The sequence below is a fragment of the Cheilinus undulatus genome, linkage group 6 (assembly GCF_018320785.1).
Source record: "Cheilinus undulatus linkage group 6, ASM1832078v1, whole genome shotgun sequence".
Taxonomy (NCBI): Eukaryota; Metazoa; Chordata; class Actinopteri; order Labriformes; family Labridae; genus Cheilinus; species Cheilinus undulatus.
The window spans coordinates 50,244,184-50,269,366 of record NC_054870.1 but is presented as its reverse complement, the minus strand read 5'-3'; the positions used below and the strand labels follow the sequence as shown (position 1 = coordinate 50,269,366).

Genomic DNA, 25,183 nt, shown 5'->3' with positions numbered 1-25,183 from the left:
CGAGTATTTTCCTGATTCTGATAATAATTTGATGCTGATGTGCCAAAAGATGAAGTATTTCCTTATTTGTGAAACCAATACTAAAGTATAGCTTCACTGGATGCTTAACAATCCTCATTTTAACGGCAGACTTTCTTTCTTGTAATATTTTATTCTCGTAAATTACGATTTTTTTCTCGTAACATTTTGAGTTTTTTCTCGTAATATTATGACTTTATTCTCGTATTATTACGAGTTTTTCCTAGTAATATTACAACTTTTTTTGTAGTGATATTACAACTTTATTCTCGTAATATTATGACTTTATCTTGTAATGTCAAAAAAAAACAAACATCTTTATTTTTTTTCTCTTCGTGTGTCCCTAATACTCCATCATAGTCAAAGCTCTGTGATTCCTCCTTAAGTTTTACCTCATGAAAACTCCCTACAAGTGACCGGAGATTAGGTGTAAAGTGGAAGTGCGCCAGGAGCTTTTCAAAATAAAAGCAGTATGAACATACGAAGGGAGTTTCTCCCAAGAAATGCTAAAGTGGACTTTTACTTTGAAAAGCGTATACCGGGAGTACTTTCGTACTGTTTACCTTTACCTGAACTGTGTGAAAACAGAAAGCTTCATAAAGAGTCGACATTTGGGGAACAACTTTATTAAACAGACGCATTTTAGCTTGTGGCCTTTATCTGGTTCATTAGGAAACGGATTTCAAACATATTCTACAGATGTGGATTTAAATATTTGCTACAACAAGGTAAATATGGCTCTGTATTTATCATTTTCCTCTCTAGGTGGACAGATAACTGCTCATGGTGCAAATGAAAAGACGAAGAGACCTCGAATTTTAAAATTCTCCATGTGAGAAATGTGTAGCCTCTCTGCGATGCAGTCCTAACACTGGCTGCCAGTCTGAAATAGCGGTTACTGCATAACACGCATAGAAACAGTGAGGAGCGCTGTGGGTCTGTGATGTCACAGCACCAGCGCAGACCAAAACATGTCGGCCTCCTGGTGAGTTTATAAGCTCAAATGAACTCAAAATGCAGATATCAAGTGAGTTTTTCAGTTCAGTAGAACATACAAGAGATACAAAAATCTATCCAACAAGATGAACTTGTCTGATCATGCAGGGTTCCTTTCAACAACACTAAATGTAGCTCAGGATCCTCCCACTCCTCTGATCTTTGCTGAGATGTTTCTACACCTTGAGCTGAGTACACCTGAGCTAAATTAACTAGATTGGACATGATCTGAAAAGGCACACACCTCTCTATAGAAGGCCTCACAGCTGGCAGTGATATCAGAGCGACAACCAAGCCATGAGGTCAGAGACAGGATTGTTGACAGGCACAGATCTGGGGAATGCTACAAAAAATTCTGCGGCACTGAAGGTTCCCAAGAGCACCGATGCATCCAGAATTCTCAACTGGGAGGCATTTGGCACAACCGGGACTCTCCCAAGAGCTGGTAGACCAGCCAGTCTGAGCAGTGGAGGGCTGCGGTGATGGTTGTCCTCCTGGACCTTTGCACCGTCTGCAGAGGATCTCTGGAGCTCAGTCAGAGTCAGTGTTAACTCCTAGGCTAAATCTATGACTGAAAATGTTCATAGACTGCCTTTTTTCCATGACAAAAATTAGCCTAAGACTTACAAAAATAGATCTGTGATGACTAAAACTACGTCTAGTTTTGACTAAAACTAGACTAAAATGTAATTTAGTTTTTGTCGGACATTCAAAATCCATGGTATTTCCTCCACTGTGGGTAAATCTGTCAAAAAACAATGCATCTATAGCTCTTCTGTCTCTCAGCTGTAGAAAGCAGGGACCCCAGATTTGGCAGAGGAACATAGAACACATTATCATGATTTGGTATCACATTTAGGCAAGAGAATGAATGCTTGGACTAAAAGTAAAGACTGAAATGTGAGGACTTTTTATGGACTAAAACTTAGAAGGGTAGAAATGACTGAAATGTGACTAAAATTAAAAGACATTTCATCTAAAGACTAAGACTGAGACTAAAATAAAAAAAATAGCTGCCAAATTAACAATGGCCAGAGTGACCATCAGGTTCCTGCTCTCCTCTCTTACTAAGGTCGTTCTCCCTCAGTTGTTCAGTCTGGCTGGGTTACCAGCTCTTTGAAGAGTCCTGGTTGGTCCCAGCTTCTCCCTTCTTTGTAGAATTCAGGAGGCCACTATACTCTTGGGAACCTTCAGAGCAGCAGAAATGTTTTTGTCGCCTTCCAGAGATCCGCACCAGGCAACAATCCTGTCTGCAGTCCCTCTGACCTCATGGCTTGGTTTTTGCTCTGTCAGCTGTGAGGCCTTCTATAGAGGGGTGTGTGCCTTTCCAAGACACGTCCAATCAGGTTAATTTAACACAGGTGGACTCCAATCAAGGTGTAGAAACAAACTACTGTAGTGAAGGTAGTCTAGATTGTTTCTGAATGCTCTGTATGTGTGTGTTTCTTTGGGTTTTTGTCACACTAAAATGTGAAATTCATCCCCATCTTCATCTGTCTTGCTGGTTCCTTTTTGCCAAACAGATGTTCTTGTTCCTGTAACCCTCCTTGTTAGCCCAGTTTCAGCTGCTCCCACCATGCTCACCCTGGGTATGGTGTTCTTTTTTCTCTTGTGTTTCTGTGTTCTTTAGATGTCTGGCTACGGGGTGGATTTGTGTGGCAAGGTGGAAGCCTTTTTTAATGAAGACAAACATCCATGTCTGGCTAAGTTGTCCCTAAAAGCACACATCATGTCCCCAAACAACATGTGGAGAGGTTGAACTCATTCGTAAAGATATTTGACTCAGAAAAGACCGTGCACATCAGCAGAAAGAGCACCATACCTAAAGTGAAGCATGGTGGTGGGAATGTCATGCTTTAGGGCTGTTTTTCTTCTGCTGGAGTTTTAAAGGAATAGTAAAAAATTCCAAATACCAGTCAGTTTTAGCACAGAAACCAAAGATAAAGAGGAATTTTTCCATTCAGTGTGACAGTGACCCAAAGCATGCATCCACATGAAATAATGGCTTCACCAGAAGATAAAAGTTTTGGACTGGTCCAGCCCGACTCCAGACCTGCTGAAAAATCTGTGGGGTGACCTGAAGAGGAGGAGCAGAAGAAATGCCATCTTAATCTGACAGACTTGGTTGTTTTTTAATTAAATAAGAAAGGTTATATCTCACATTTATGGTTTAAGGAAAAAAAAAACATAATTTGAAGTGAGTTGTCTTGGTCTTGTTTGGTTACTTCACATATTCCTTCATCAGGGCTGCAGGGCTGTGCAGACTTTAAAAATTCACTGTAGGAGGGCAGTGTCTTCAGGAACCTGAGTCCTGCAGCTGTCGGTTTACACCAGGGGTGTAAAACTCAGTCACAGCAGGGACCGGATTCTGAACTTAGGTCTAACCTGAGGGCCTAACAGGGTCCATATTTAACCATAAAATGTCACCCTTATTTTCACCAGAAATGAATTATGGGGGTAAAAAACTTGGCACTGATGATAAAAGATTTTGCAGTTAAAAGGTGAACACGATAAGTTCAAAACTCAAAATCTGAGGTAAAAAATCAAACTTAAATTTGACTGAAGTTTAAAAGGTAAAAATATGACATTTGAAGTCAAAAATAATGTTTTTGAAAGGCAAAATATGAGATAGAATATTGAAAGCATGAATTTTAAAAGTCAAAAACTGAGATAAAATTAAAAGTCATAATTTTTAACAGTCAAAATATGAGGTAAACATCGAAATGATGAGTTTCAAATGTCAAAATATGAAATAGAATTAACAATCATGCATTTTTTTTAGATTAAAAAATGAGGTGAAATTTAAAGTTAGAAGTTGAAAACGGTCAAAACGTGAGATAAAGTCAAAATCATGATTTTAAAAGGTCAGGAAACAAAATAAAAAATCCTGTGCTTTTAAGGTAAAAAATGAGATAAAAGTTTAAGTTAGGAGTTGGAAAAAGGTCAAAACGTGAGCTAAAAGTCAAAATCATAACTTTAAACACTCTAAATAGGATTTAATATTTAAAATTGTTAATGTAAAAGGTAAAAATATAAGACAAAAAGTCAAAGTTATGAGATGTAAAAGTTAAAATATGAAATAAAAAGTCAAAACCATAACTTTTAGTCATAACTGTGAGCTTCAAAATTGAAAATATAGAGAAAACACAAATTCTTCCCCATGTTCCTGACTTTTTATCAAATTATTTTTACTGTTTACTTTTTCTCATTTTTATGTCTCAACAAGGATATTATGAATAATCAAGGTTAAGTTTACATTTTTATACTGGAGGAAATCTGCAGACCTCATACTGGTGGGCCAGTTCTAATAAAAATATCATATGTTCTGGTGGGCCGGGTATAACTGCACCATGGGCCGGATTTGGCCCGCTGGCCTTGAGTTTGACACCCGTGGTTTACATGATAAAATACATGACCCCGAGGTGTGCCGTTGTTAGAAACAGACAACCTGCTGGAGTAAGAAAGTTCAAATCGGCATAACAGGTTGGTCTGGTGGTTTACAACGAGGCGAGTCTTCAAATCAGAATGTGAGGCTGCGTTTTATCAGCAGCTGATGAGAAGTCAGTTCAGCTCTGAGGGTCTCTAAAACACAGTTACCAGGATAAAAAGGTTAGCCCCCCTTTAACACCTTTATTCAGTTGATTAGCAAACAGCACAGGATTAACATTTCCATCGATAAAGACCATATACAAAATATTTTTTAATTTAATTTCACAAACCTCCATGCCAAAAAAGCCGGGAGACGTGTAAAAGGTGAATAAAATACGGTGATTTCTAAATCCTTTCAACCTGTATTCAATTAAAGCAGCACAAACAAGATATTCAGCATTCAAAGTGATAAACTTTACCATTTCTGTAAATATACACATAATCTATACATAATTTTTGAAAACTTTCCAAAAAGTTGGGACAGGAGAACTGTGTTCCCTCACCTTCTCGTCTAACAACACAAAGCATCTGAGGACTAAAGAAACAGATTGTTGATGAGCTGAAAGTGGATTTATTTTCCATTGTGTCTTCATATAAAGCTTAACAGTTCAGGGTTTATGTCATGTTTCAGGTCTGGAGCACTGTTGCTTTTTTCTGTGAAGCCATGCTGTTGTGACTCGTGTATAATGTGGTTTAACATCGTCTCGCTGAAGTAAGCAGGGAAGTCCTTGAAAAGACAAATCCGGCCTGTGCTACAGCTATACCCGGCCCACCACATCATAATATATTTGTATTATAACTGGCCCGCCTGAATGAGGTCTGCACATTTCCTCCCATATAAAAATGTAAATTTGATGATTGAAAAAAATCATTTTTAAGTCATAAAAATAAGAAAGAGTAAAGAGTTGAAATAATGTAATAAAAAGTCACAAATGTGGGAAAAGCAATTTGTATTTTCATTTTATATTTTAAATTTTGCATCTCATTTACCATTTCGATTCACGATTTTGATTTTTACGACATATTTTGACATTTTCAACTTCTAACTCTGACTTAAATCCCAAATATTGACATATTTTATTTAAAATCTAAAAATGTTTTCTCATATCTTAAACTTTAAACTCATAATTTATTTTTTTCTCATAACTTGACATTTAAAAAGAATGATTTAGAGTTTTATCATATATTTTGACCTTTAAAACTCTTGATTTTGAACTTTATCTTATATTTTCACCTTTTTAACTCATTACTTTGTTTAATTTCTCATACTTTGACCTTTTTAAATCCTCACTTTGACTTTAAATCCCAAATATTGACCTTTTTGTTTCAAAATTCTAAATTTTTATCTAATCTTTGACCTTTTAAACTCATGATTTTGAATATTATCTCATAATTTGACAGAGCTCACAATTTTGAAAATTTTCCAGCATTTTAACTGTTAAAAGTCACAATTTTTTATTTTTCGACTTTTTTTAGTCTCAAAATCATTTGTCATCAATGCTAAGTTTTTTTTTTTTTTTTACCTATAATTCATTACTGATGAAGATGAGGTCGACAATTTATAGGAAACTCTGACCCTGTTCAGCCCTCAGGTTAGACCCAAATTCACAACTCATCTCTGCCATAGAGCATCTCTGAGGAAATGTCAAGAGGAAGATGAGCTGAAGGCTGCTATCAGAGCAACCAGGGCTTCATAACACCCCAGCAGGACCACGGACTGATGGCTCCATGACATGTTGCATAATAATCTGTGCATTTCAGACCATTTACTGAATGCATAAATAGACATAATTTTCCAGACTGTCGACATTCCTGCATCGTAAATCCTTTTTGGACTGGTGTTTGTGATGTTCTAATAGTGGATTTTTGATTTTTGTGAGCTATCTAGAATAAATCAAAGTTTCCCTTCGTGAATTAAATCGCAAGAAAAAAACGAACTTGACCGAAGGGCCCCTTAGAGGACATCAGTGAAGCCCTGCACTAATGTAAACTCTAACAAATACAGAGCGGGTGACATAACGTGAGATGTGTGCAGATGTTGCTATGTCTTACGTTAACAGGATGTACAGGCAGATGAAGTCGTCAATGAGGGAATTAGATTGATTTCAGCCCAAGACTTTTGCAGCAGCTGACTTCATGGTGATTATAATGTTCAATGCAGTTAAATAATAGGCACATAGAGTACATTTTTAAGTGAGAAGGGTGATCATTATGTAAGTTGGCTACTTTTTTAACCCAGAATGTGAGAAATAGAGCACTGATGTTTCAGCAGGCTGGCATCCCTCTCTGTTTGCTCTGGGAGGAGTCAAATGAGGCTGATCCCATCCTCTGGCATCATTCATATCCTTGAGATTTAGAGGGAAAGGTTGCTGCAGCACTCTGAGGTCCTGCAACATGCACTGCTATGAGGACCTGGTAATGTGTCTGAGCTGTGGGATGATCCTGATGGCGCTCGGGTACCTCGTCAATCACAAGAAGGCCCAGATGTCCTACGGGCGCCATATGGCACCCCCTCTGCCTGAGAGGATGGTCCCAGCATCGGTCGCCTGGTTCCTGCAGGAGATACCGGCCCTCCTGATCCCACTTCTGCTGCTAATCGCCTCACATGAGTCGTCCAGTGTAGGGAGGAATCTGCTGCTTGGGACCTTCTGTGTGCATTACTTTCAGAGGTAAAGCAGAACAAAGGCGTGTTTAAACTTGCTTTCTGTACGTATGCGGTGCTGCAAGACTAACCTGGCAGCAGAGAACATGTCTCACCTCAAACCTTCAATGATTTCAGACTGGTTTGAAGAAAGTTTGTGTGTATAAAACAGGTTCAAATGCAGCCATGAATCATTAAACATCCAGCAGGTTTCATAAAATTTTCAGTTAAGTGTATTTAAACCTGGTTTTAAGTGTGTGTTTAAATGGTTAAATGCAAATGTGCAAGTACATTTCACACACTTATCCCTCAATTTGGTTTATGTTATCTTGCTTTTTAGATGCTTATTGTGTCCACTTAAGGGTTAAAATGCAGCTGTATGATGTTCACCTGCCAGCAGGGGGCATTTCCTACATAAAACCTTTAGATCCATTTATTTAGTCCTAGTTCTTAGATACTATATGTAGATAAAAAAGGATGGAAGTCCATATCAGTGTGATTTAACTCTCAGAAGATGGCAGAATACCTACAAAATACCTTTAAATAAAGTTAAGTTTGTTTTTTTATACATTTTATATGTATGTATAATGGTTCAATGCATCTATGCAATACTTAACCATCAGAAGTGTGCATTTCCAACATTAAACCTTCAGATTGTTTTTAGGTATTTGACGTGCAGTCAAGGGTTTGAAATGCTAAAATGTTTGGTCTAAAATGGACCGAGGCAGAATGGAAAACTGTTCTGTGGTCACATGAATCAAAGCTTGTCTAAAATGGACAGAGGCATCATGCAAAATTAACTGTCAGCATTGCACATTTCTTACTTTGAACCATCAAATACATTTGCATTCATTTGTGAGTTATTGAAAAAGTAATCCATAAAAAAGTAAGTCTCTGCTATAAAACAAAAATTAAAAGAACATTCTGTGGATTTTTCTTCAACTTAAATAACAGAAATTATTATCCCAACTCCTGTTTTATGATTAAAACGTCTTCAATCACAAGTTTGGTCTAGTGAACATTGATGCATGCACAAATGCGTGCTAAATTTTCTGCCACTTTTTCAAAGAAACTAGAAAAGAATTTATGATGAATACATTGATTTCATCTCAGAAAGAGAGGGAAATCTCTCTTTTCTTACTTTTATTGTACATTTAACTTGTAGGTTAAACATCAGGGGTGATTGTATTTTATTCTCACATGCTGTGTCTCATTTTGTCCCGCTGGCAGGACGTTTGTGTACGGTCTGCTGTCCAGAGGAAGGCCATTCCCTCTGGGTGTGATGGTTGCTGCAGCTTTCTTCTGCTCTCTGAACGGCTCTCTGCAGGGTCACTACCTGCTGCACTGTGCCCAGTTTGATGATCAGTGGCCAGCCAACTGCAGATATATAATCGGTACGAAGGATGATAATCAGAGTTGTCAAATGATTCAGATTATAATCACAATTGACCTCAGTAGTTCTGTTGAAAGTTGCGATTAATGCCAGCTTTTTGTCACATTTTGATTCCACTGTTTTGCGATAAGAACAGTTTTTGTTTCATTTTGGATTTTTGCACTTTTAAACTGACATCACAAGGTTCAGATGACTTTTGACTCCAATGAGCTGTCTTTTTTAAAGTGAAATGAGACATTAAGGACCAGTGGCTTACCCAAAGTGTGCTGAGAGCATGCGATTAGTCACGATAAAAACAATTTAATGCACTAATAAAGGACATTCATTAATCACAATTAATGCATTGATACGAGGGTTGTCAAGTTGGACTTTATTTTTTAATTGTGATTAATCGCATGCTTTATTTTCCCTCAAACTGACTTTGATTAACTAACACCAGCATCTCCCTGCAGTCACAGTGATGTAAAGTAAGTCCAACACTGATCCTTACTGTCTCATTTTACTTTGAAACAATCTCACAGACAGCTCAGAGGACGAGTCAGAAGTGTTATCGAATATTTACCTCTTTACTGTTTCCTTACATCCTTTAAAGGGGACATATTTCAACCTTTTAAGACACATTTATATTGGTCACAGAGATCCCCAAAACATGCCTGTGAAGTTTGTTGCTGAAAACACTCCAGTTTTGGATTTTTGTGTGTCTAGAAACCCCTTTTTAGCCCTGCTCAGAACGAGCTGTTTCTGTGTCTGTGGCTTTAAATGTTACTGAGCTGTGTGATTAATCACGATCAGAAAATTTCTTTTGACAGCCCTAATACCGACACGATTCTGTACTGGAAATCACTGCATGGGCTCAGGAACACTTCCAGATATCATTGTCTGACAACTACAAGTTAAAGCTGAAGAAAAAGCCATGTATGAACCCGATCCAGAAACACCACCATCTTCAAAGCCATCTCGACTAAGGCAGAATGGAAAACTGTTCTGTGGTCACATGAATCAAAGCTCATCTTAAATGGACTGGGGCAGAATGGAAAACTGTTCTGTGGTCACATGAATCAAAGCTCATCTTAAATGGACCAAGGCAGAATGGAAAACTGTTCTGTGGTCACATGAATCCAAATTTGAAATTCTTTCAGGAATCCACAGATTGTCCTGTGGACATCCCCAGTAGGAAGTCCTGCCATTGATCCATTTCTTCCTAGAATATGTTGCTGACCAAATCAATGACCAAATCATATCAGTACCAGTATTCAGTAGACAACTACCTCTAGCTCACATATGCTTAAATACAACATTGAAGTTTGTGCTGCTGTACTGAATACAAGACAAGCTCTGACTGTCAGTGTTTGCAAGTAGAATATCAGCCGTAGTGGGGTTTAGACGTGTGTTGTTTAATCAGCTCAATATCATGTTAAAATTTTGCTTTAAACGCACAGTTGTCTCCACTCCCTCTAGGTTTACTGTTGTTTTACATCGGAATGGCCATCAATGTTCACAGTGATTATATCCTACGAAACCTGAGGGAACCAGGAGTGGTGGTTTACAGGATTCCTACAGGTAAGAAGCACAAATCCCACCTTTATAACACCAACACTGTCCTCATTATGGCTTGTTAAAATCTCCTTCAGGAGGTCTGTTTGAATACGTCTCTGGTGCAAACTACCTAGGGGAGATCGTGGAGTGGTTTGGCTATGCTGTGGCTACCTGGTCTCTTCCAGCGCTCTCCTTTGCTCTATTCAGCCTGAGTTTCATTGGACCGAGAGCATACTACCATCACAGGTACAACAGCAGCCATCATCTATATTATCATACTCCATTCTGGGCTCTCAGCTGTTTGCATCTTCTTTTCTGTCGCAGGTTTTACCAGGAGAATTTTAAAGACTATCCTAAGTTACGAAAAGCTTTGATTCCATTCGTCTTCTGACAGAAAAAACAGCGCTGGATGTATTTTATAAGAGAAGAGGACAAAAACTGATATACCTGCTCGTGTTTGTCTTTTAAAGCAGATACAGCCTGTCATTTTTCTCTGCACGACAAAGTGCTTGGATTTTAACTGTAGGTGTGACAATGTTTTTAAAACCATAACCATAACCATTAACTCAGATATAAAGGAAACATTTAATATCATCTGCAGAAGAGTAAACAACAGTAAAGCATAAGTAGATACTTAACTCATCAGTAATAAAACATGGTTAACTGCTTGATATGTCTTTAAAATATGCTACAAATGCATTAATAAAACATTAACAAAGAGGTAAAATTAGGGTAAGTGTTATAGCTCAGTTTATATACAAAATGTAAATAATAACTAGTGCTTTATTATGAGCTAAGTGTTTACTAATGTCTTACTAATGCTTCATAAATCTTTATCGATGCTAATGTGTCATTATCATAAAGTGTGACCAAAAAACTACGTCAGGATAACTAACTAACTAACTAACTAACTAACTAAATAAATAAATAATGCACTCTTGTCATTGTTTTGTTATGTAACTGTCTGGTTGTGAATTTGAATAAAGTTCAGACTAGTTTGATTTTGATTTAAACACTATAATTAACAATGACATTAAAAGTTGCTCATATTTTTCGTGCTTTTTTTTTTTTTTGCAAAAGCAAACATCATAAATCATCATTGGCAGCTACTGCCTAATAGAGATTACAGCCAATTATATTGACAGATTTATAAAGGTTTCCTATAAAGCTCCTGATTTACTGATGTTGCCTTCAGCTTCTCTGTGCTGAAGGCTGGAGGTGGAGAGGTGACAACAGGTATGACTGTCAAGGAAAAGGATCATTTTCTGCCAATGTAAACATTAAAAGTAGAAAATAAACACAGGCTGTATTTGAGTGACATAATGTGGCATTTGTGTTGAAAATGTACCGCAGATAAGTGGGCAGGGTTTGTGTGGTTTATATCCTGTTACTATTTTGTTAACAGTTAGATCTTTATTTATTGCTCATAGCCTTTTCACTCCCCAGTTTGTTCTTTTTTTTGTTTGTTCACACTGTTGGGCTGCACAGTGAGAAGGTTCCAGGTATGAATAACAGTCAGGGCCTTTCTGTGCAGTTTTCATGTTCTTCCCGTGTATGCATGGGTTCTCTCTGTGCACTCTGGCTCCCTCCCACAGACTTTAAACATGCATGGTAGGTTAATAATAATTCTAATTATATATGGCTATAGGTGTGAGTGTGAGCATGTCTGGTTGTTTTTATATATCAGCCCTGAGATTGACTGGTGACCAGTCCAGGGTGTAACACCCCCCCCCCCCCCTTGTCCTTTGGCAGCTGGGATAAGCTCCACCCTCTTTCATGACAAATGGCAAAAATCCAGTCATCTGTGCAAAAGGAGTTCAAACCAATTACTGATTGATAAATGAACATCATTTTAGAAATCCTCTTTGTTTATGACTGATGTTTTGGGATATTCTGATATTTCACGATGACAGATTTTTGTATTTTTGTGAGCTGTAATCATCAATCTTTAAACAACCACAAAGAAGTATTGAAATATTTGACTTTGTAATGATTTTTTTCAGATACAAACCCTGTTAATACTTGTCTACCAATGTGACAATGACATTTTCAGTGAAGCACAATAGTGACATCTAGAGTCCAAACTTATAATTACAATTGATAAACTTAATAAAGATGGCCTTCAGTGCAACTGAAATGGAAAGAACTTGATTAATTTGTGCAAAAGAATCAGTGCAAACACCAACATCATCTGGAAAGACTAAACACAAACTTAATTTTTTTTTAAATATCACCAGTAAGAATAAATTAGAGTAAAAATGACAGTGATGGGTGATAATAACCTAGTGGTTATGTGTCTGTGCATCCTGTGTGCAAAGGCTGCTGTCGTCAGAGTTTAAGGCCCGGGTTGGGGTCTTGTTTTCTATTGCTGTATGTCATTCCACTATCCACTATCCTCCTTCAATAAAGCAAAAAGCCCTAAAATAAATATTAAAGAAAAAAGACATTACTTAGAATGTCCATAATAAAAAAAATTATGGGGTTTACTTCAAAAAACCTTGTTCTGCTAGTTTGTATCTTGAATCACATATTGTACATCCAGCACAAGATTTGCAGTTTCTATAGCCACCTGCAGCGCGTTGAGTTTAGCCATGAAGGAGTCAAGTACACAAGGCTGCACAGTTCTCTCTTTAAGCGCAGCTGCAGGAGAGAATTGTGGGTATTTTGTGTTCAGATGAGTCCACTTCATGTTGGGGCTACTTTTCACCAGTCCACAGCTGCAGAAGGAGAAGTTTTCTTCCATGTTTTCTGTCATGACGTCTGCAGGAAGGATCCAGCGGTGAGCATGAGTCAGATCTATTAGAGAGTTCTCCCCGTCGTGTTGCAACGCTGCAGCCACAGACTCCAGAGAGCGACAGAATCCGTCCACGCTGAGAAGGTACTCTGTCTGTGAGCATCCCAGAGAGGTAACAGTCTCTGCGATTTCATTCATGATCTATGGTGGGAATGATGCAAAACTGTGACATTTTAGTATTGGAATAGCTGCAAGGATTCATTAAACTTGGATTGGTTTAAGACTAAATATTAAGACCCACCTTATTCCTGATGTAAGCAGCTAAGTGGGTCTCAGTACATCCTCCTCCAAGTAAGACAGAGGGCTCCTTCAGAGTGAGTCTCAACACATGCTCTGTCTGCTGGCACACCACCTTTAACACATGCACACATGGAAATGAACACAACAGGTCAATACATACCAGAGCAAAAGTCATGAGGTGAAAGGAACTGCCTGCAGAGCTTAGAGACAGGATTGCTGCGGATCTGAAGAAGGTTACAAAAAAATTCTGCTGAACTGAAAGTTCCTGAGAGCACAGTGGCCTCCAGAATTCTCAAATGGAAGAAATCTGGTACAACCAGGGCTCTTCCAAGAGCTGGTTGTCTGACAAAACTGACAATGGTCACTCTGACTGAGCTCCAGAGATCCTCTGGGACAAAGTTCCAGAAGGACAACTATCACTGCAGCCCTCCACTGGTCTGGGCTTTATGGCAGTGTCTGAACAGAAGCCTCTCCTTAATGCAAAACACATGAAAGCCTGCTTGGAGTTTGCAAAAACCTCTCCATGAAAAACACTTAAAAAAAAAAAAAAAAGAAAGAAAAGGACTCTTTAACTGTACTGTACCTTTAGCTCGCTTAGCATCGTCTCATTTCTGTGGCAGAGGATCATCGTACAGATCGCAGACTCTCCAGAAGACTGTAAATGCAGCATCTTCTTTGATCCAAACTGCTTAATGTTGACGTCCTTCACTGTCCCATAAGCCCTGGCTGGGATTATGGTGTATAATGAGGCCACAGGTTGAGCACCTGTATGTTGAAGGGGACAGCACTAACGTTAGTGTCTGTTAGAGACTAACAGAGAGCAGAGGGGAAGACAGCAATTTCTCCTGGTCCCTCAAAGTTTTCCTTTATACCTCTGCCTGCAGACTGATGACAGCCCCACATCTCTGCACAAACACTGACACCCATAAAATAAGAAAATACAGGCACCTTCTTTATTAAGTTATAATTTGGAGTAAATACGAGATTATAGTCTGGCTCTTTACATTGTACTGTTTTGAGATTTGGTTAAATGTCCTCTTCTGCTTTTTTTTTTTTTTTTTTTTTTTTTGCTGTTTGTACACAATGCCTACCTGTCAGCTGAATGAGCGGCTCCATGAGATTGATCCCCACTCTCTCTATCACTATGACCCCCTGACTCCTCAGATACTGCTGTAGGACCGGGTGGATGACTTTCTGACACACAAAGACCTTCACCTCATCTTTTATCACATGCTTGCATAGCTCCAGGAGCTGATCCAGGATCTGCGAGTCTGTGTCAACACTTGGGTGCACTTCAATTACCCCATCTCCAAGTTCAGAAAGGTCTCCAGCAAGAGATGCACTAAGCAGGACCACTCGAAGGGGAATTGATTGCATATTTTCGATTATTTTGAGGCCAAACACATCATGCATTTCCAGCAGTAAACCTGGAAACACTGCAGAGTTCAACACAGGATGCCCTTCAGTACCAACAGTCACTATTCTTCCAAGTCTGACCGTACCAGGGCTGCTACAGGGAACCGTCAGTAGAAAAGCCTGCACGGCCAGCCTGCTGATGTGTTCTGCCTCTGCTTCTGTGAACACACACGCAGGTTTACTGGAGATAACACTGTGAGCTAAAGTGATCAAATTCAGGCTGCTGCAGAAATCAAGAGTCACTTTACAGCCACAGTCTTCTTCTTTTAGGTAGCTGGTGCACAAATCCAGGAGGTGTTTGTTCACTCTGATTACCACATTTCTTCTCAGACCAGACTTCTTTGCTTCCTCAATCAGAGTCAGACAGAGAATGGCAGCGAACAAACCGCAGTCACTGAAACGAGAAACATGGTTGAGGATGGAGCTTTTTATCAGGTTGATTAAAGGCTGTGAGGAGGAGATGGCTGGAAGAAGAAGCGAGGATGTTGAGGTAGTTATAACGTGTCCTCCAATGTTGTTATGAAGCTGTTTAAGTCTCCCAGTTGGACCATAACAAGATGTAAGAAGCTGTTTCATTAAACGGAGCTTGTTACAGACGTCAGTGTTGTCCAACGGCAGATCCGTGCAAACAGAAGGAGACTTCTTGACGAGTCGGGACATCACTGTTTCACCATTAATGACCAAGAAATGTCCGGGCAGCGAGTTTACGTATGATTTGAGGCAGGAGGAGTCTTTAAAATCTAAAATGGTTGCTTTAAATATAATATTTTAAGCGAAATACGCTAGAAACGGCAACATTGCTGATTCCATGTTAAGCGCCTTTAGCTGTCATAACACAGATAGCGCAGCGACGCATTTCCTGACGAAAAGTAAACACGTTTTGGTGAAGTAATTATCAAAACATGGAAAATAAAATCTGTCATTGTCAATATCATGTTATAGTGGAAGTATGGCCGATTTAAATCACTTCAATATAATTTGGTAGCGTTCATCTAAGAACATTGACACCGGCTTTGCAAAGGGCAGCTCGTTGCCATGGTAGCGTCACTAGCTCGGGGTCCTTTTTCTAACGGTCGCGTTTTCCAACTTCTTTTTTTAAACAAGTTGCTTTAAGGACAGTCCAACATTACGAAAGTGAATGAATTAGTGACCCAAATGTTATAACTACTGTGCAAAGTCAGTTTCCCTGTATTTTTGTACTTTTAGTGGACTGTTGAAAACTTCGACTCATAAAGGTTTAGCAGCTGTCGGACTACAACCGGATGTAACGTCATATTTTTGGAGACTCGTCGCTTGACAACGTTCAAACTTGCTGGCGGTATGAAACCTGTTGATAATATTTAAACACTTTCCTCAGCTTTAAATCGACCCAGTCTTTTTTGGCTTTTTTAATTGTGTCATTGACTTGTTTGGCTTGAAGCGTGCCGTTAGCTTCTAAGTTTTGAGAATTGTGAGCCTAACTGTTTGGGTATTTTAAACCGATACCCTTGGCTGAACACGTACGTTAAAGAAAAGGGGAAGAAGAAATAATAACAGTTAAGTTTTTTGCATCATAAAAACACAATGAATGTAACGGCTTAACTGTAGTTCTGATAATATGACAGTTAAATACGTTCACAAGCCAGTGTAATTTGTCAAACCGTCAAAGCTTGTCAAGGTTATCGTTAAGAAACTCACATTAACTGCAATGATCCCCCACATTTATCCTTAAGGCTGCAGTTTCCTGGTTGTTAGACTTATGAAGGTTTACAGTTCTGCATTGTCCAACTTAAATGTATGCTTTAAAAAAATAGAATAAATACCTCATCTCATAGATAGACTGTGATAAAATTACTAATTCAACTTACTTACCTTGCTCAAATGCTGTTAGTAACTAGATCAAAATTGCAATTTCAGCTGAAATTGTGTGGGGATGCTGAGAGCTGAATTGTGGGAGAACTGCTGAAAATAGCCAAAAAGCACAAAAATAGCATAAAATGGCATATAGGTAGCTGAAAATGGCATTCAATAGGTAAAAAAAAAGTATAAAAATAGCTGAAGGTAGCCTTAAAATAGCTGAAAATAGCATAAAAGCTGAGTGCAATGCCTGATTTGTAATGAATGTGAAATCAATGCTCAAAATATAGAATTTAGTAACCAAAAATAAATTTAAAGGCCCATCTGAAATAATATTATTTTAGTTTTAGAAAAAGAAAAATAGTTAAAAAAGTATAAATAGCATAAAAAAGTATTGTAAATAGATAAAAAGATCACAAGAAGCTAAAGAGTATGATAGTAGAATGGTGAAAATAGCCCAAGGAATGCCAAAGTTATGAGGAGTTGAAGAAAGAGCAGATTTGTGAAATTTTGCCATCTGTTTAACATTGTTAAAAAACAAGTTAAATATTTTAAAAATTATAAAAGTTAGAATGAGAAAAGTCATAGCAGTGGAATGATGAAGAAACTGAGTTTTTTAAAGTTTAAATGGTGCCGATACGACAAAGTATGAAGGAGGTGATAGCAGACACGGAGGAATAATAATAATAAACAAAATGGCCGACGTGAATACCATGCATACTGCACTAATCAACTATCTTAAATTATCTAATCCACCTCATATTAATCTGCCCACATCCATGTATTCTATACTTCTGATCATGTCTCATCAGCATTCTTGCATAGTTTGCACCTATTGAAACCATACGATCAATACACACAGACTTGTACTATAAACAATAGCTAACAAGAGCAGGTACAATCTTAATTTGTTGTACTTTTTTCTTTTTTGTATTAAATTTTCAATACATGTATCTTGAGAGTAAAGCTAACCGGAGTAACATTCCTTGTTGCGTAAGCATACTTGGCAAATACAGCTGATTCTGATTCTTTTTCACACATAAACATTAAGACATATACATACACAAAGTTTACTCAGGAATACAGCCAGGGTGCACAGAACTAGATAGAAAAGAAAAAGAAAATACGAAATTGAAAAAAAAAATGCTTATTTAATTCTCAGGTAGCCACTATGTTGAACAATTTTGCTCTAAGTATGCTATTCCATGTACTAAAATCTCCATATATCTTGGTACATAACTGTCAATAAATTTAACAAAATGTTCCCACTTCTAAAGATTTGTATTTTTCCTGTAGTAGAGAAAGTCAGTTTTCTGTTGGCTAAACAGTTCAAGAGACTCTTAAATTAATGTCCAACTGCAGACCATGTCAATGTTTTCTATGCTGTTGTAATACAACGTTTAGCCTGAAGTCAGCATAGATACATTTCCCATTTTTTGTATCTGAAAGACTCAGTTCAGGTAGGAAAAGTCCAAGAATGAATGTCCAAGGGCAGACGGGAAGCTTAGTGGAAGTATCTCAGATGTAAAGTACTGTGCAGAAGTTCTAGACATGTTTGGTCTGAAATTTGAGGCTGAAGTAGCCATCGGGCGGGAAGGAGGATTAACACGACCCAGGCCATGCTCTGGATGTCTTTGTACATTACCAAGGGCATGGGAAAATAATCTGATCAAAAAAAAACAAAAACCACAGTTTAAGGGCGGAGTTATGGGTAGATGTGGTGCTTAAAATTAGCCTAGGGTACTGTTAGGGCAGGTAGGAGGGTTGCCACAGCACCCTGGTTGTCATGTGTATGTTCTAAGCACCTGAAAACTGTTGGTGGTTGCTGGGCATATTACCAGGGGTGCAAAGGCCCGGACAAAAGAAATGCTGTTAGGCTCAACCTTGGCTGATGAGCGACACGCGTACATGTCAAATGTGTCGACACTGACTCTGGCCGCCCTCCCTCCTCTCTTCAGCCTGGAACATCAGGACCTGTGAGGAACTGTTAGCGCTCTACATGCCTAAAACTTCTGCACAGTACTGTTGTTTGTATGACTTTTCCCAAAGTTGTTTAATTCTGGGGTCGCTCCAAAGACAGTGCATTAATGTGCCTTCTTCTATGCCACATTAGACACATAGATCAGATTTATTACTTTCAAAGCGGTGGTAAAAAGAAGAGTGATACATAGGTATGCAAAATCCATTTAAATCACAGCAACAAAAATGAGTATTGATAATCAACCTTTGTGGATTTGTGTTTAGAAAATGTGTTATGTCATGCTCTATTGAAATTGCAATAAATGACATGTTCCTGTAAAGTTATGTCAAGTTAGTTGTGTGGAAGCCGGTTGTTTTTGCAGCTGCGGTGATAATCCAAGTGAGTTTGGCATTGTTTTTGTCTGACACCATGTTGTAAATGCAGGTGGAACAGTACAGGAAGATAGATTGGATCATGTTTTGCAGATGCAACTAAACAAATCATTTAGGGAATATGAGCTGTAGCAAATAAGTTGTATAGATGTATAGTATGTAGGACTAGTAGCAGTGTAAATATATTTACACATGGATAGGCTGTGTGTAAAACAGTACTAAGGGATGTAGAATATCTGAGTGCATAATAGACACCAGAAACATGTTATCACTACGTAAATGTGAAGTCATTATTATCAGAAGACCATTTAAACTGCTTTTCTTTTTATTGTACGGTGTATAGTTATATGATGTAATAGTTATTTGATTTACGGGTTTTTCCTGAACCTAAAGTCACCATAATATTCAATAATACAGCACAGTGATCATATCATAAAACTAAATCTAAGCTAAAATAACTCTGTTGTTCCTCTCTAGGAGTGGTGGTCTATTGAGTTTGCCATTTTCTATGTAATATTAAAGTATGATCATAACAGAGTGTTATTTTTAAGCTACAGTGTCTTATCAATGACATTCTCTTGTTTCAGGAAGCAGTATCAGACCTCCTCTCTCACTCTGATGGCCCCTATCAAATTTGTCATTAAGGTATGTAAGACAATCCAGACATTTGTATACTTTGTCTTTAGTATGAAGACTAAGATCAAATGTTGATTTTGTAAAACAGTGTTAAAACAGTCACTCTCTTAATTGGCTTTGGCATCAGCTTAATGAACCTGCTATTCTATTAAAGCAGAATATGAACATGCTTGATGACAAACTGAACAGAAACTTTTAAAAAATATCTCAAGTGTTTGGTTTTTGTCAGAAAGTTTCAAGCATAGAGCTTTTATTTAATTGCATTGAAACCCTTTCTCTGATAGCTTTGTTTTGTGTTTTACTCATGTTAAAACTGAGCGTTAACCTCCTAAACCTGAGTTGTCAAAGTTGATCATAAATCCATGAATTACCCTTTTCAAGCAAACCCCCACATTTCAGAGTTAATCCCTCTGAAATATTAAAAAAAAACTTCCCAGAAGTTATCAATGCATTCTCATGGATTGAAAATGACAGAAGATTCCTTCAAACATCCTAACAAAGTCCTTGAAATTTTAAAGGAATTCATTAAAATTTCAGAGAACATTTCTCTGAAAATTCTGACCCAAATTCTCAAACATTGACGAACAAGTTCCCCAAATTCCATAAAATACCTTAAAAATTTTAAACTAATTCCTTCCAACATTACAATCAAATTCCATAAAATTTCCATTAAATTCTTGAAAATGTCACAGGTCACCCCCCCCCCCAAAAAAAGAAAAAAAAAATATCCAAAACAAACAAATTCCCAAACATTTACATACAAATTGCCAAAAATGTCCGAGAAAAAAAACAAATTCTCCTAAACATCCCAACAAATTCCTTTTAATTTTCTTGATAATTCTACCAAATTTTTAGGGACACACCCTGAGAGTCCCAATCAAATTCCTAAACATTTACATCTAAATTTCCATAAGAATGATTTAAAATTTCTCAGCAAATCCCCCCAGACATCCAAACAAATTCCTTTGAGTTTTCATGATGATTGTTTGTAATCTCAAAAGACACCCCCCAGATTTCCAAACAAATTTAAAAATAGCAATAAATTTGCCAAATTTCCACGAAAATACCTAAAAACTTTGGAGCAAATTCCCCAAATATCAAAGGAAATTTCCTTAATTTTCATGTAAATGCCAATAAAGTTTAGAGCAATTTTTTCCCAAATCCTCTGATGAAACTTTACAAAGTATACAAACACATCTCCTAAATTTCCTTCAAAATTGAAAAACGCCAGAGAATTCCTCAAAATATCCAAAGAAATTCCCTCAAGTAATCATGAAAATTTCATAGCAAATTTCCCCAACACTTCAAGCAAAATACTGTTAAAATTATCTCAAAAATTCAAATAAAAGAAAGTATTTCTATTTTGAAGGAAAGCCAAAATGTAACATCTTTCATCTTTAATGCAGAGACTTCAGAGGTCAAACTACATATGCATGATATTGGATTTTTGCGGATATCTGTTAAGCCAATATTTAGAAATTCATTTTAGCCAACACTGGCATCTATACTGATTTTTACATGTGGTCTAGATCTGAACCTTTAGTTCTTAAAACACACAATTTAAAGTTTAGAGTTAAACAGATAAACAAGTTTCAATCCTCTAAACAGGCTTTAGAGTTTAAAAAATGACTGAAGAATGAGAAAAGAAAGTTTTTGGGGACTTTATTGTCTTAAATCATCATAAGTAGTGGTGTTTGTTTTTCTTGATTCACGGTGACGCTGCTTTTAAACAACTTCCAGTAAGTGGCTGAGTATTTTCTGGTCTTTATCAAGGTAATCAAAAGCTGCCAAACAGGAAGATCTGCTTCGTCCTCTAACATTGACAGTATCAGTTTTCAGTTGAAACTTCTCTGTTGGCTGTAGTCTTTGTTTGTCCTTATCAGCTGTGTGTTTATTCGCCACTAGAGGGAGGTACTGTTCTGCACATCAGCTGCCAAGCGTCCACATAGTGATGTTGTTATTCATTCTTGGAAGACATTGTTCAGAGACTCTGTTCACCTTCTGCAAACCTCCACTGACTGCCTCCCTCAGAGCTTTTTGTTAATGGACCCAGGCGCACAGAGCAGAGGAAACTCCTCCTGTCAGAGAGCCGAGCTGCTGCTCCTCACTGTGATGCTCCGTCAGGAATAATGCACATCAGATGTTTTTGTTAAGTGCAGGGAAAGCCATCGGTCTCTCTTTTGTTGATGTTTCATTTATTGCGAGTTTTGGACGAGGGCTGCAGACATTTGCGCTGATCTCTCACATCCTCTGTAATGCCATGTGTGCCTAGTTGACCAGATATTGCCTTCACCCTCTTTATTTGTTTCATATGCATGCCTGCATACGGACCACCCCACCACCCCCCTCGGCGGGTTGTGGGAGAGTAAAACGCTGGAGGTTCACGGAAGGTTCCTTCCCACTGGGCACATAATGATACTGTTGTGTTACTCTGCCTGAGAAAATGCACTCAGCCTCTACCATGCTTAACCAACTAACCACAAACAAGTATGTTAAACGGGATCAGTGCAAACAATAGTGTTACAGGCGCTACCCAGGGCTCCACTTCTGCAAAACAAACACCACTGCCACCATGTTTTTAATGAATAAATTACATTCAAAGGGAAAAAGCTGCATAGAGACGTTGTTTCCACAGAGACATGCTGCAGACAGAGGCCAGCTCGGCCAGGATTAGTCAAGCAATTATGAGTTATGTTCTTGGATTCACCACGCCATGTTTAGGAGGCAGTTCAACCGTGTGTTTTATGACTCCTCCTAAGATGTTTTCAAAGCAGCTCCCTCCCTGCTCTGTGGAGCTGCAGGAGGTGCTGGTATGCTCCCTCTTAAATGGGCTTAGGCTATATAGTGACCTGCCACTCCTCAGACCTCCCCAAAAGAGCCTCCAGGCTCAAACCCTGATCCACTGAAGCACTCGCTGTCTGCCAGGACATTACTGCTGCAGAGCCCTGCAATCTGACTTCTATTAGCAATGTGCACTGCTAACTTTCTGACCATTTCAAAGAGTTTCTAGACCCACAGCCCTCTCTTTTTCAGCTGAAATCCTATTTATATGGGATTTAAATAAAGGGATACAAGATATAATCATCCTGATATTAGTGACGGCTGATTTTAGCTTAAAAAGGCGAATATTGGTATCGACAGATATCAAATTTATGCTGATATTTACATCCCATATTTTTACTATGAAAATTAGCATATATGAACTGTAAATTTTTGCCTTACATACTAATAATTAAGCTTAAGCTGGACCACCCGACCTATGTCACTTGAGGTCTTTTTTTTTTTACCTTTTATTTATCCTCATTCCATCCTCATAAACTTTAAAGGGTGTTCAAAGAACCAGAGTTTGAGGTCTAAAAAAAAATTTCAGAATATCGGAATAGATATCAGTATCAGCAAAAATAAATCTGTAAATACTGGATATCTGCAAAAATCCATCATCGTGCATCCCTGATTAAATGGTGCTGTTGATCAGTTCAGGCCCAGATCTTAACATTTGAGTACAAAGTAGCAAAATTCTATATATTGTGTTGAAAATGTGCACAGTCATAGGCTGGCTACTGCAGCAGGAGCCTGAGGGCCTATGTGGTGCCAGCTGTTATCACCTTAGAGTTCAACAACCACTTTTTATGGCTGTGGTTCCTGAGGTAAAACCCTAGACTGCAGAAAGAAGTGGACAAACCCCGTGTGACATCAGTCGTCTGCTTACAATAGGCGGACTCAAACGGCTCTTGAAGCCAATCCGTGGAGGCTTCTGTATCTAAATCACAGTCTCAACCAAACTTTGGATCAACCTAACAGCCTGCCCACTAAGCGCGACTTCCTGTCAGCCTGCTAACAAGCATTCTGGTTGACAGAAACAAAACCTTTGCCTGCCGAGCAATCTGTCAATCAAATGAGATGCGCTAATCAGCTTTCATCCTGAATATAATCCAAACAATCGTGGTACAAAAAATCTACCCCCCCCCCCCCCCACGAGAAACGTTTGGTGTTCTGAACCAGGCTGTAAACCAGTTTATTTCTAGTGTCAAAACCAGCTGTTTAACATGTGTCCGGTGTTCCTGCCGCCAGCCTCTAGTGGACACTCGCGGTATAGCAATTTCTTTGCACTTCCGCATTGGCTTCATTTTTCAGGACCGGAGGTTGCTACTTGGGTAAAACTGAAGTATTTGAACTGTTTTAAATAGGGATGAGTATTAAAATTTGGTGTATGGCACCGATACCAACACATCTGATACCTACTGTCCTCAATTACATCACAGATCTTGGTGCTTCATTTTGATACACTGCCACCCTGACAACTCCAAATAAAAGGCACAAAATGTGTTTGAGCCCCTTACATTAAGAAAACACATCTCTACTTCTAAGTTTTATCAGCATTTTTTTTAAAGATATTTCTTTAAATTATTTATGATTACAAGGCAGCTTTTATTCACCCTGCACTTTTTACCATACCTTTACTAATAAAAGTATTGATTCAGGCATCATCCAGGCACCAACATGTTTAAAAAGTGTTGATTTAGCAAAAGTGTCAGGAAAAAAAAGATACACAACCCTAGTAGGCTTGCTTTTAATTTGAAAGAAGATAAGAAACCTCTGGAACATCTAAGTTTGTGACATGAAATTAACCATGGAAAAACTGAGAAGAAAAATTATGGAAGAGTAAAAAGGTAAATGCTTGTTTACACACAGTGAACATAAGTTGTTTAATTTTATTAAAGTTCTGAATGGACAGTAAAGTTATCGATTAATAAAAATGTACCTATTAAATTATCCCGTTGTTATTAACGTTTGACGGTCATGAATGAAACATTAAATACACTGAAAAAAGCATTGAAAAACAGAGAAAAAGGGCAACAGTACAAGTCTGTTTATATGGTTTCAGGATTGAAGAAACTATGCATCCCACAATCCATTGCAACTCCCTTAATTCATTTGAATGATAGCTTTCCCAACGTCCAGCTGTTAAGGACGAAACGGTAAATGTATTTAAGCTAATATAGCTGTCTAAATTCTCAAAGAACTTTTAATATCTCTTTACCTTTTCACTCCACATTCCCACACCGTTGGTGAAGGCTGTTAAAGTGTCCTTCAGTGTTATTTAACTCAGTATGCATCCATACATATTCACACAACACTGATGGAACAGTGGGAGCAGTTACAGGTTTAATGTCACACATACCCGACTGAAGAGCAAGGGATAAAACTGTCTTCCTTCTAGCTGGAGACCATCTCTACCTACTGGGGCTGAACAACATCAGAAAAAAATGATGTCATGATAGTTTTTCCTCTTTGGGTTAAATATTGCATTTTTTTTACATTAAAAGAAAAAAATAAAACCAGATAAATAAAGTGCATTTTCTGTATATTTAAATAGTTCATTCAAAAATAGTTTATCTTTCTCTTATTGGGTCTTTATATCATTTTGAATTTGGAATATCACACTGCAGCCTCTGACAGCGGCTCTGACACACAGATGGAGGATGAGGATGAGAAAAGACAGAGCAGGCAAGCAGCAACTCACCACTTTTTTCCTGGAATAATATCCACCATTCCAAACGGGATTCAGAGTTAAGTTAGCTGACATGAAAATGCCCAAGAGTGATACTGATGGATAAACAGAGGCTTACAGGATCTAGCTGTGACTGTCACACAGCAGCATAGACTTTAAAACTGTAAAATCAACAACTAGCACGTCCGTGCTGAGTGGTCGGTTTATTAATGAGCACCAGGATAGGGTGAGTCTATAGTAGGATTCAACTCCTCTAGGATCTTTGTCTTTCTGAAGGTTTCTACTGGTGTAGTGGCAGCAGCGACACCTGTAGCCTGACGTAAGAAGGAGACACAAAGACTCAGCTGCACAGAGCTCACTTCTCTGACTTCTGATGATTTCAAG

At 38.1% G+C, this 25,183-nt stretch overlaps 3 protein-coding genes across 3 annotated transcripts in view; 2 read left to right on the top strand and 1 right to left on the bottom strand.

Annotated features, from left to right (window-relative positions):
• The first annotated feature begins 6,837 nt into the window (after positions 1-6,837).
• Positions 6,838-10,630, top strand: srd5a2b (steroid-5-alpha-reductase, alpha polypeptide 2b). The gene is made up of 5 exons (XM_041790193.1): positions 6,838-7,112; positions 8,315-8,478; positions 9,936-10,037; positions 10,109-10,259; positions 10,338-10,630. Exons 1-5 carry the CDS (start codon positions 6,838-6,840, stop codon positions 10,402-10,404), a joined length of 759 nt encoding a protein of 252 aa, XP_041646127.1. The 3' UTR covers positions 10,405-10,630.
• A 1,352-nt stretch (positions 10,631-11,982) lies between these two features.
• On the bottom strand, positions 11,983-15,277 carry mkks (MKKS centrosomal shuttling protein). The gene is made up of 4 exons (XM_041789108.1): positions 14,139-15,277; positions 13,631-13,812; positions 13,049-13,159; positions 11,983-12,948 (listed from the first exon to the last, which is right to left on the bottom strand). The coding sequence occupies exons 1-4, from the start codon at positions 15,121-15,123 to the stop codon at positions 12,520-12,522; spliced, it is 1,707 nt and encodes a 568-aa protein (XP_041645042.1). The 5' UTR covers positions 15,124-15,277; the 3' UTR covers positions 11,983-12,519.
• The window catches only part of LOC121510839 (SLX4 interacting protein), a 113,140-nt gene continuing 102,794 nt past the window's right edge, over positions 14,838-25,183 (top strand). The window contains exons 1-2 of the mRNA XM_041789109.1: positions 14,838-14,953; positions 19,239-19,296. Of these exons, the coding sequence (XP_041645043.1) occupies positions 14,946-14,953; positions 19,239-19,296 (66 nt within the window). The 5' untranslated portion in view covers positions 14,838-14,945. The remainder of the gene's footprint in view (positions 14,954-19,238; positions 19,297-25,183) is intronic.

What these genes read in the sequence shown, in the direction of transcription:
- srd5a2b (XM_041790193.1), top strand. Translation starts at nt 6,838, where the DNA reads ATGCACTGCTATGAGGACCTGGTAATGTGTCTGAGCTGTGGGATGATC. An exon ending in TGTGTGCATTACTTTCAGAG is followed by an intron (nt 7,113 to 8,314) that starts GTAAAGCAGAAC and finishes TCCCGCTGGCAG; the next exon opens with GACGTTTGTGTACGGTCTGC. An exon ending in CAACTGCAGATATATAATCG is followed by an intron (nt 8,479 to 9,935) that starts GTACGAAGGATG and finishes CACTCCCTCTAG; the next exon opens with GTTTACTGTTGTTTTACATC.
- mkks (XM_041789108.1), bottom strand. Translation starts at nt 15,123, where the DNA reads ATGTCCCGACTCGTCAAGAAGTCTCCTTCTGTTTGCACGGATCTGCCG. An exon ending in GCCGCTCATTCAGCTGACAG is followed by an intron (nt 13,813 to 14,138) that starts GTAGGCATTGTG and finishes TTCAACATACAG; the next exon opens with GTGCTCAACCTGTGGCCTCA. An exon ending in CTGCTTACATCAGGAATAAG is followed by an intron (nt 12,949 to 13,048) that starts GTGGGTCTTAAT and finishes TTCCCACCATAG; the next exon opens with ATCATGAATGAAATCGCAGA.